This window comes from Alligator sinensis, unplaced genomic scaffold, assembly GCF_000455745.1.
Source record: "Alligator sinensis unplaced genomic scaffold, ASM45574v1 scaffold294_1, whole genome shotgun sequence".
Taxonomy (NCBI): domain Eukaryota; kingdom Metazoa; phylum Chordata; order Crocodylia; family Alligatoridae; genus Alligator; species Alligator sinensis.
In genome coordinates this window covers 1,614,006-1,626,307 of record NW_005842305.1, presented here as the reverse complement: position 1 = coordinate 1,626,307, position 12,302 = coordinate 1,614,006, and the positions used below count along the sequence as shown (strand labels likewise).

Genomic DNA, 12,302 nt, shown 5'->3' with positions numbered 1-12,302 from the left:
ACCCTTTCCTGTTCCTGAGCAATCTTTTTTTTTTTTGCCCCCCTGGGCATGGTCACTTGGTTCAGGGGCTGTTTAACATTTGTTGATGCAAGTATATGAAGCCCTTTGGCATCCCAGATGTGGGTACAACTGGCTGCAGCTAGTGCCTGCACTGAGCCGGCTTGTCTGGAAGCAGCACTGGTCGTGCACACAGGCAGTTTGATTTTTTTTTTTTTTAATTTTCTTGGGGCACCTGCCCAGGGGGTTGGGGGGAATGGGTGAGTACCAATACTAATATCACAGTGCCCAGCCTGCCCAGCTGGCAGCCTCCAAGCCCTGGCCTGGCACAGCTGGACTCAATCTAAGTTGTAATTGGCCACCTACAACTGGCACACTCTCTCTTCTCCCCCCCCAACCCTTCCTTTCCCAGAACATTTTGCACACCTACCAGCACTGGTATCATTTATTCCCCAATTTCCACCAGGTCTGAGACTCCAAGGAACGAGAGACGGTAGAAGTGTGGCAGGATGTCAGTTAGAATGTAAATAGGTAGAAATTAGAAAGACACAAGGTAAACCAGGGAAGGGAGGAGACAAAAAGCAGGGGAAGAAAAAGGCCAAAGAGCGACATTACAGTGATAGAATACAAGGTAGAAAAGAGGCTGTCTGTGAGAAAGGAAATAGTTGGAGATCAGGAGGAAACACTACAGTGGTAATGATACCAGGTAAAAAAGTGGATCTCAGTGAAAAAGGAAATAGTTGGAAATCAGGAAGACAAAGGACATAAAAGCAAAGGGAGGGGAGAAAAGGTGGGGGGAAAAAAGAATGCAGGAGGCCAGGCAGGTTGTAATGTGCCAGGTGAATCAGACGTCAGGCAGGTTGTAATGTGTCATCAATCCAACGTCTATACTGAGTCCATGATTTTTTGTATCCAGTAGATTTATGAAGTGAAGTTCATAGGCTCATCTACAAAAAGTGCTTTGTAAATTCCCTTTGAGGATTAGAACTGAGAGATCAGAGAGGGAGCAATTGTCTTGTGAGAAGTGTGCCCCCACAGGTAGTTGGGTATTCTCGTCTTTGTTAGATTTTCGGTGTGTTCATTCTGGTGCGCAGGGGTTGCTTCAAGTCTGATGAGGAATGCTTTGAGTCTAGCATGGTTGAGAACCACGGTTGAGGACTTCAGCAACCTGCCACCACAAACTTTGGAGGGCCTTCCTGTTCCTCCCCAGAGCAGTCCTTACATGGATTGTGGTGTCCATGCCCTCCATTTTGATTTCTTTACACTCTGCTGCTTTCCTGCCTTCTGAAGGTCTCTCCATCTCCGTCCTCATTTCTATCTTTCCCACCCTGCTTGTACTCTGCCATCTGCAGGACTAATCTGCTGTCTGCCATTCCCTTAATCTTTGCTTTTCTGCTTCCCACCCAGAAATGCCAATTTCTTTATTTTACTGCCCCAGCTTGCTTTGGTCTGTATACATATTGGAGGTTTTGCCCAGCTTCCACCAGGTCACTGCCTCAAATACCCACATGTGACATCCATTTTCGTTCATGTTGGTGCTGGCTTTTTTCTTATCCCTGTGACACCCCATCTACCCTATTTTCATCCCACTGTGTATTTATTTCCTGCCATTGACAGCAGGTGGATCGTCTCAACCTTCTCCTGGATGCCTATTTTGTAGCTCTTTTCCCTGTCATATCAACCTCAATCCCAGGCTATTCCCCTGCTTACTCATTGCATTTGCTGACTCCATAGGCTAAATGGTGAATGCTAAATGCAAAATTTATGATATGACAAATTTCTTTAATAGAATGAGTTACTTCATTGGATTCACATTTGCAAGATAACATATTTAGGCTACTTGCAGAAAATAACCTTCTACCACTGCTGTACTGAGTTATAATTACTAATAATTAAATACTATTAAACACAATCAGGTTTTTATAAGGCTGCTGCATGAACTCAGCAGGTTTTGAAAATACAAATATTAGAACCTGAATAGTAGAAAATATTGCTCTGAGCTCCAGTTTATAAATCAAGGGCTTAAATTAAAAAAAAAAATGGTTAAGTACAAAATTGTTGCAGAGTCAGCCACATTCTTGCCTTGTCACTTGCTATTTCTTGGGTCCCCTGTCTTGACTGGATATTGCCATACTGGAAGTTGCAGCTTCTGTAGACAACTGGGTGAATTGCACATATGTTCTTTGAAAAGACCAGTAGAGTTACATAATCCTGAGTTTTCCAGATAAGCAAACTTGCAAAATTTGATCTCTGTTTCCCATGATCACTACTTAGGCTGGAGTGAATCTATGAAGGGATTTTCTATTTAAAAAACCGTAACTGATTTAATTTTACAACAGAGGTGCTTTCTGCCTTCATCCCAAACTAACTTATAAAAATCAAGCTACACACCCCTCTTCTTTCCTATTTTTCTCTACCTGCCACCTGATTCTCATGTACGTGCTAAAAAAAAAAAATCAAAGACATTGATATTCCTTTATCAATAAGGCACTGAAGGATTCAAAACACACATGTGCATAATACCAGTGCATATGTGGATCCAAATTCACAACATCAAATGAGAAAATGGATGAAGGCAGCACTATAGACACCGCAATGTGAGAATGAGGACAAAATGCATGCAACATGCTGCAACACAGCATCACTCCACCTTTGCAACCAAAAAACAGACTACTCAGTGGGATTGTTTAGAGGCACTAGATAGTACTCTTCCTACCAGAAGACCGAACATGTCTATCTTGCAGGAAACAGTAGGTCTAGTTTCCAAAAGGTATGCCATGAAAGCAGCAGCAGTGTGCTGTGAAAAATGGGCAGGACTGGGCCCCAGCTGCCTTGGCCTTATGCTACAGGACTGTGTCCTGGCTGGTCCTGCACTGCATACAGGATCAGGCCCATGGACTGGATCCAGCTGACCGACCACTAAGTGTGTCACCAATTTTAACCTGGGAGAAAAGTGTACCCCACGTATGAAAAGTTTTGGAAACACTGGGTAGACCGTGTGCTTCCCTTCTCCTCCTCTCAAATGCAAGAACAAAGCAGGATCAAAGCAGCAATGACTTCTTTCTCAATACATGATTTGCAAGTAGATCCAGTGTGAGAGGTTACAGAGCTCAAGAATTTGTCTGTATAAATAGCCAATTTTCCTTTTGAATCATAGTAGGGACACAAAAGTCATGCTTCTCATTTCATGCATCTCACCTCTACCTGTTAAAAATTAAGAAGAGACTAAAGGATTAGGAAGGCTGAAGGTTATGAATGATCTTTGCGCCTCTCTCTGAAGCATCTATGCCTGACCAGTCAGCAACAGAGTACCCAACAAAATGGAATGCAAAGTCAGTCTGGCAACATGCATTAGGGTTAAACAGGTTCTAAAAAGTTGATGTACTTTGTGTTCTCATGCACAATACAAGCAATTGCACCAAGAGCTGCCTTTTAATTTTGAAAAAACTTAACAATCGGACTGAATTTCTCACAGTTGAAGCTCACTGGTGAGGCTGGTCTACCAGAACTGACTTAGACAAAAAGAGCGCTCTCCTCCTCAAGTTCAGAGAATTCTGCATTATTTCATACTTGAACAGAACGTTTCTCTTGAACATCCTGGCCTACCAAGACTTACTCAGGTCTGAACCCATTTCTCACTTATGCGCTGCAGTCTGTCAGCGTGCTCTAAAAAAGTACTTATTGTGTATACAAATCTGGCCATCTAGCTTTTGATTGCATTACCTTTTACAAGACTCAGTGCCCCACTAAAGTGGCATAGAGATAATGCTATGAACATCTCAAGTTTGGAGTCTGCAGCTTATTCACAAACTTTGTTTGTGAAAGTGGTAAGTGTTCAGAAAAATCTTGCTGACACTTTCCAAAATTAGCCCCTTCTGGTCATTCTTCTTTGTTCAGATTAAAACTTTCACAGCCAAATTTCAGATAAGCAATGAAGTCAGGTTCTACACCTTATTTGGAATCATTATCTTATTTCTGCCTGCTTTGTGAATTTCTGGTTCATCTGTAGCAACAGGACCACCAAGCCGAAAGCACTTTTCAAAGCTGTAAGACTGTTGTATACAAAAAACAAGTATTAAAAAAATCCTGAATAACAACAAATGGTTACTATCATTACAAGTGAGTTCTGAAGGATGTTCTGGGTCACAGAAAAGGTTAAAAAAACATATACAAAACCAATCATACCACAGTGCAACTCCCTCAGTTACAGCTCTTCACCCCTAATTCCATATGGACAGTAAACATTTACATACTATCGTACAACTGCTGAAGAACATTTCAGCAATGTTTGTCTCTGGTATCCGACTCAATATGAATCGCACCTGAGAAGGGAGGTGGCCTGGTCAGTGCCTTTTTACAAATTATCATAATCGTCATCATCTTCATGCTTCCTTTTCAAGGGATTTGACTCGCTTGACGTGTTCTGCGATGATACCATATTTGTGGTAATAAGAATGTTTTTGGATCCAATTAATGAAGGGTTAATCAGAACGTTCTGAACTGTAGGAGTAGTTGGTGTGGCTATATCAAAACAAAAATTAAAGAATTAAATTAGATGCTGTTAAGTGTATGACATAATGGCTGACTCTGCATTGCAGAACTACAGATCCAGGATAGAAAGAGCATAAAAAGCACTTCATAGTAGAGAAGATACAAATTTTTGATCGCAACTAACATCCACAGTAGAAAGATCTGTTATGTGCAGACATCTGCATTTAATTTCCACACACTTTTAAGAGAGTTACTGTCACTTTGGCATAAATTTGCTGCATGACTGACCTATTACATTAGTTCTGTCTGGGTTCTTGTAATTACTATTCAAACTGCTTGAGATTTTTTACAGGCTTATAGCTGTTTACATTTGTTTGAACTAACATTAATAATTGTAAATAAATACTTGTGCCAGCTATATCGATAAAAAAAAATAAAGCTTTCATATTCTATTTACTGTGGGAAGAAGTCTGAGTTTAACTGCAATGGTTTTGCCACATGTGCACTGCTTACAAGTAATAGAACATATCTGAAAATGATTTCTGTTGGGCATGACCCCCCCTATCTTAAAAGGGCATTATGGTCATAAAGCCAAGTGTGTAGTCAAAGACTACATAAATACAAGTAGGCCTTGGCCTTTCCCACCTTCAAAGCTTGTATTCAGTGATGAGCAGCAGTGTAATCAACAAAAATCCTCCATACTTCAGGCTGTAGCTGCTAGTGTTCAGGGGACCCCTGTTCCGCTATAGTTGGAAATCTCTTTGAAAAATGGTGTTTCCAAAATGAAGTATCATAGGATTGCAAGGATGCCACAGCCTGAGGCTTAGGCTTTCTATCCTGATTTGGGAAACAGTTCCAGAAACCCCACAATTTTTGCAAGCCTGAAGTTTAGTTTTCTAGCTGACTACGAGCATGAGCATGACTCTGCTGCACACTGCTGCTATTGCACTCATTCTTAGAAAACATGCTCCAAGAGGTACAAAACTCTGTATTCTTTATATCAGTTCATTACCACTGCCCTTTTATTTTAAATTAAAATGAAGAACTTGATCTGACTAATTAGACACTGGTTGTATTTTGGGTGGTAATGTTCCCTAATGTTGCAATAATGTTTTCCCGTACTGCTGAAAAGCGTGTCGGTAACTAAAGGATTCCTAATGGCTCAAGAAAGTGAAAACTCAGTTAGGCAGTGAGAAGGAAGTTTCCTGGAAGTAGTGTAACATGTGCTTTTGTGCTCAGAAACAAATAGCTAGTTACATAGTCTTCAAAAAAAAAAAAAAAAAAAAGAGGCAAGAGGTGTTTTATACCATATATTTTACCTGATTTGACAGTTGCCTGAGAAGATGGGATCTGCACAGTAAACCTTTGACCGGCCAGCGACACTGGAGTGCCAACTTTTGTCGAAACCGATACTGTTTGTGCCGAAGGAGTACCTGCAATTCAAGGCATTTAATCAAAGGACTTATTATAGTAAATGCACAACTTGTTCTTTCTATAATATAATTTGTATTCAAAATTGAACTTGCCACTTTCAAACAGGAAAGAATGCTTATTGTTATAGTATAACAATGTGCAAGGTCACTCCACCTTTAGATCCAAACCAGATCCCCACACAGCAAGGTTTTTAGGGCATTCAACAGCAGACAGGCGGTCGCATATTCACATGCAACTGTTCCAAGTGCATGCACATAAAATATTTATTATTAAGGGAGAAGAGATTGATGTCATATATCTTGACTTCAAAAAAGCCTTCGATTTGGTACCACATGATCACCTCTTGGCGAAACTGGCCAATTGTGGCCTTGGGTCCACCATGATCCGCTGGCTGGGAAATTGGCTCCGTGGTCAGACCCAGAGGGTGGTAATTGACGGCTGTCAATCATCATGGTGCCCTGTGACCAGTGGGGTCCCCCAAGGCTCTGTCCTTGGACCCATACTGTTCCACATCTTCCTTAATGATGTGGACATTGGAGTCAGAAGGGACTGGCTAAGTTCGCCGATGACACCAAACTCTGGGGCCAAGCAACCACACCTGAAGACAGGAGGGATAATCCAGGCTGACCTGGACAGGCTCAGCAAATGGGCGGACGAGAACCCGATGGTGTTTAACAATGAAAAATGCAAGGTTCTCCACCTTGGGAGGAAAAACCTGCAGCATCCTTATAGGCTCAGCAGTGCTACACTGGCTACTACTACAGAAGAAACAGACTTGGGGGTCATCACTGACCACAAGATGAACATGAGCCTGCAATGCGATGCTGCAGCTAGTAAAGCGACCAAAATGCTGGCTTGCATCCATAGATGCTTCTCAAGCAAATCCCGGGATGTCATTCTCCCCTTGTACTCGGTTTTGGTGAGGCTGCAGCTGGAGTACTGCGTCCAGTTTTCGGCCCCACAATTCAAAAAAAGGATGTGGAGAAGCTTAAGAGAGTCCAGAGAAGAGCCATGTGCATGATTATAACGTCTGTTTTCCTGACCTCTGACGACAGGCTGAGAGCTATGGGGCTTCTTTAGCCTGGAAAAGCGCAGGCTCAGGGGTGATCTGATGGCCACCTATAAGTTTATCAGGGGTGAACACCAGTATCTGGGGGAACGTTTGTTCACCAGAGCGCCCCAAGGGATGACGAGGTTGAACGGTTATAAACTACTGCAAGACCGTTTCAGGCTGGACATAAGGAAGAATTTCTTTACTGTCCAAGCTCCCAAGGTCTGGAATAGCCTGCCATCAGAGGTGGTTCAAGCACCTACGCTGAACACCTTCAAGGGTAAATTGGATGCTTATCTTGCTGGGGTCCTATGACCCCAGCTGACTTCCTGCCCTTTGGGCAGGGGGCCGGACTCAATGATCTTCCGAGGTCCCTTCCAGCTGGCTTGCCCTAACGTCTATGAAATCTATATTCAAACATGCCTAAATAAAATTCACATTCAAGCCAGCCAGCGTCAGTTGCATTTAATAATTAGAATAGTTTGTATAAAAATTAAAAAAAAGGAGCAAAACCAATTTACTCAACAAATTTATTTTTCTCTTCTGAAATAGCGTTTCCATTTGTATAACCATTCAGAAATACAAAAATGGAAATATCCAGAAATACAATGGATGGGTTAGCAATATGTGGGCATTAAACAAAAAACAGCTTAAATGATCTGGCTTTTGTAATTCAGAAATAAAATTATTTTAATGAAACTACCCTTTGTTTTTTAAAACTGTCAGTCTGGATATAAATGTTAACAAGAAGTTTGAGTATTAATATTGCTTATCATTTTTGAAAAACAGAAGTTCAAAGGGATTTTGAAAATGTGAGGATATTCTTCACCATTCAAATCTATCCTGCAAGCTTCAAGTTTTCTTCCCTAAATAAGTCACGGCACAGAATCACAAGCAAGCTGTCACTTACCTAATGTAGGAGTGCTGGGTCTGCTACTAACAGCACCAACACTGAGACGGGGAACTGTTATTCTTCCGGCAGAGGAAGAAGTCTGTAGAGACAAGAACACGCGCCTTCAGTTTAGAATCATCACCTTAAAAGTCAGAAACACTTCTTACCACCATGATAACAGGCACCATCCTCTGCAACACAGAAGGGTAATGAAAAATGAGGATGTGTACTCACATGCAACCTATTTTGACCGAGATTCATTCTGTCGCAAAATTTGTCAAAGGGGACAAAAGTTCTCAAACTTTTTACAGTGGAGATCCTGCTCCACAGATAAACTCACGGAACTGCCACCCATCACGGTCACATGGATATGGAACCGTCACACATGACACGCATTCACTTTTAAACTCTGGTTATGCAGAAGCACTCAGCTCAGATTCCATACCTGATGTTCCTAGAAATCATGCCTTATACTCAATATTCCAGCTGGGTTGACTGAATAGACAACTAGAATACAGCTGCTTTGAAAGCCTTTGCTCTATCCAATAGGCAAACAACACAGCTTCTTCAATATACTCCACATTCAAATGTAATTGGGAGAAAGAATATTTTCAGAGAGTTTGTAATTGGAGGCAATTTAAGGCAACTGGTAAAGAATTAATTTCAACCATACAATTTAATATACCAGTTTGCACAGCATCTTTTTATCTAAGTAATTCTGGCACCATTCTTAAAGAACAATGTCAGCACTAACCACGTTCTCAAATACAAATGCAACATGACTCCAAAAGCTCTTACCTTCTTTTGCAGTGATTTAAGTCTGTAGTTTGGAGCTGTCAGACAGTATCTGTCAGGTGGCAGTCTGGGTCCAGAATATGGCTTTATCAGTGGCAATGGCGTCTGGTTCTTTTGCCTTGCTATGTCTAGCAAAAACTGAAAACAAAATTATTACCTTAGTATTGATATGGTTTTGTTATATACTGGATCTGAAAATAAGCGTTACTTACATCTCTTGGGGGAGGAGAGGTAAAGGACTGATCTGTTCGACACTGGATTGCTAGTCTCACATCATCTGCATCAACACTGGATTTCTTAGCATGACTTGAGTATATTTTTGCATCTTCCAGTATGGTAGTCACATACCCTTGAAAAATGAATAAAGCCCCCATTGAACATGGATAAAAAACAAACTGCTTTTCACACTGTATGTACTTTTCACAAAAACTAAGCAAGCACTACTTATGCTACACCCTTTGTGGAAACATGTACAAATACAGATTCCATGAAAAATAAGATCCATTTCATTACAATCAAATATATTACATTGCTAAGACATTTATCATGTATGACAAAAAATAATCCTTAAAAATTAAATCCCTACCACGTAATATACATAATCTATTCAATGTGGTTTTCAACATGAACTTTCAGAATTTTTTGCGACAGGCTGCTTAGTGAAAAGCTAATGAAAACAGCTTGTCCAGAACAGTGCAGCAATTTTTACAGGGCATTTGTTAATACATTTCAAACACATTTGTCATTTGTGCCCATCCAGGGCAGCCCAACGGCAAAAGTACATCTAAACAATACAAGCTGTACCAAGTTATACAGTGGTTTTATAATGGAAGAAAATGAGAAACTACCCCATACTTATTAAAGTCCTCACCCAAGATGAAAGCTTACAGCTCTACAGTACCCCAGGACTCTAAACTTCCAAGTATGTGTGATATACTTTGCAGAAGCATTAGGAACACAGAACTTGCCATACTGAAACAGGCCCATAGTCTGCCTAGTGCATAGCCAAAGCTTACATTTCAGAGGATGTGCCTAAACCCAGCAGATGACGCGCATGAAACAATCAGTCTCTACCCATCTTATGATCTCTAATATTTAGAAACAGTCTCAAGCCTTGAAGCACGGGGTTGAAGCTCCCCTTGAATGTGTTAGCTATCGTCAATACAAATAACTAAACAGTCTTGCTACCTATGTAAATACCCAACTGCTTGGTAAGTATTTAGCTTCAACAACTTCTTGTGTTAACGAGCTCCACAACTTATTCATTGTGTGAAAATGACATCTAGACAAATGTCTGCCTGTTCTTTTATGACCACGCAGACAAAACAGACTCTCCTGCTATGCGCCTCTGCAAGGCTTGTTATTTTATGTGCTTCTATCATGTTCCCTTGTGTTCATCCCTGTTCTAGAGGCTTTCCCAAAACATAACCGTTTGCTCCGTGACTAGGCCAACAGAACGTATAAGCAACCCCTCCCCACCTGAAGGCACAGCTTACACTAGGGGTGTGAAACTCATCAGTGGTATGAGACCAGGGTGTCAAACTCATCGGACCCCACAGGGCAGATGAGTGGCACGAGACCAGCCCATGGCTTGAATTCCCTGCTCCCCTCTCTGTGTTAGATCCAGGGCATGCACTGTGCCCTTCGGCCAGCCCAGGATCTGCACCACATGGCACCCCCCAGGCCTGCACTCACTGTAGGTGAACTCCAGCATCTGGTTGATGACGCGCGGCTCGTACTCCGCGATGCCCATGTCCTTCAAGATCTGAGCCATCACCTGTGGGGGACAAGACGGACCGCCACTGTGCGCATGCGCGGACCCCACCGCACCCGCCGCCAGTGCCGGACGGTGGGGCTCGGCCCCAGGATGACGCCATGGCCCCGGGAAGAGCCCACCCCACCGGCTCGCGATGCCCCAGGACAACCCGCTACCTGAGCATCTTTGGGCGCACTCTTGGGAGACGCCATCTTGCTTTGCTCCATGGCTTCCGGTCAGCTGACTGCACTACTTCCGGTTCCGCCTCCGCCTCAGCGGCCACTCGGCGCGTCCCTAGTGGGCATGCGTAGTACGTGCGCACTCTGTCGGGGGAATGCCCCCTCCCTCCCCTTCATCCTGACGTATACGAGGGTGTCCGTGCGGGGGGGCGGAGCCACTTCTTGTGGGCGGAGCCAAAACTGCCCCGCAGCCTTGTGTCCCGGGCGGTACCGTAATTACCGTATCGCACAGTCATTTCAATGTTTGTAGGAAGGAGGATCAGGAAGCGTTCAAAATGTGCCGTAAGCGGCGAGGCGGTCGGTTGATGCAGCCCGTGCAAAGCCCGAGTCACGCTCAGGGGATCTGAACCAACTTCCGGGGGCCTGTCAGCACGTCCTTAGGACAGCTCGCCTCCAAATAACGAAATGCTTCAACTGTGATGAACCAAAAGGGCCAGAGCTAGCCCCGGCCCTGGTCCCCCTGCCCCGGGTGCCAGCTGAGACCCTCCGACACGACACAGAAAACCACAGCTGCCACTTCTCAAGCAAAGCCCTTTTTCCCCAGGGCGGGAAGCAGGAGGAGCCTTGGACATGGGCCAGGCCTCGGGCATCTTGGTCTCCACAGGCAGCACGTGCGGGGCCCGTCCTGGGGCACCGAAGTGCGCGTGAGAACGGGACGGCACCGCCCAGGACGCACGAGGCCGCGTTGGCGTGACGCAACCCTCTGCTGCAGGGGCCCAGAGGGCCCCTCATAGGCGGTATCAGCTTTGTTGTCGTGGCCGCCCCTTTGACACGAGGAACAGAGCCCTGGAAACCGAGGTGGGGCGGGATGGTGACGGGAATCATCCGCACGGTCTGTTTGGTCCCAACCCAGCAGATTTCACATTTATCTTGAGATTTGGGTAGGAGCGAAATCCATGCGGGCTGTTGACATGGGAACATCCTGACAGGAAAACACCGTGTCAGCCTGCAGATAGCGAAGCTCAAATTACTTGTAATGTGTTGAAATTCTTCCCTTTGCGCTCTGGCTGGGATAAGTCTGTTTTGGACTGTGCTGTCACATGGCGTTTCTATGCTAGAGGCTCAGGGAAACTGCACTGAAACCAGGGGGCACAATGATTGCCTTTCCCTCACAAACAATAAAGTAACTTTTTTTTTTGTGGTCATTTGTTAAATGGAGGAACATTAAACACTGTCCTGCCGCACAAGGAGTATGCATCTGCCACGACTCTGCACAGTTTTAACTAGCCCCCACCACAGCCATCCCTGGGGGGACGGGGTCTCGTAGCACCCTGGCTGAGAACCACCCAGAGAAGCTCCCGCCGGCACACGCAGAGAAAACGCTAAGAGGGAGAACTTTGGGATGAGGTTAGGAAAGATGCTAGGAACTGAGAGCAAAGCCATGGCCTCCTGCTGCCCAATTCCACCTGCATTCAGCAAAATGTGCCAGGGGCGGGGGGGGAGGAATTTGTAAATAAACAGGATTGCATAAGAAGAAAAAAATAATCCGACATAATTTTCCTTGTATAGGAAACAACTGGCCAAACGTCTACATTTTGGCTGCCCACTCAGTCAACAGGGCTGACCATATTTTCCTACAGAGTTTTGTGACTGTGGGCTCCAAACCATTCCCAATGGATGGCCTTATGGGGAAATATGCCAGGAACC

The 12,302-nt window shown here is 44.0% G+C and overlaps 1 protein-coding gene across 1 annotated transcript; it reads right to left on the bottom strand.

The window, feature by feature from the left end:
* Positions 1 to 1,747: 1,747 nt before the first annotated feature.
* Positions 1,748 to 10,675, bottom strand: TAF9B (TATA-box binding protein associated factor 9b). Its single transcript, XM_006028344.3, has 7 exons — positions 10,593 to 10,675; positions 10,356 to 10,437; positions 8,873 to 9,009; positions 8,664 to 8,798; positions 7,884 to 7,965; positions 5,808 to 5,921; positions 1,748 to 4,518 (listed from the first exon to the last, which is right to left on the bottom strand). Exons 1-7 carry the CDS (start codon positions 10,641 to 10,643, stop codon positions 4,352 to 4,354), a joined length of 768 nt encoding a protein of 255 aa, XP_006028406.1. The 5' UTR covers positions 10,644 to 10,675; the 3' UTR covers positions 1,748 to 4,351.
* Between the last annotated feature and the right edge of the window lie 1,627 nt (positions 10,676 to 12,302).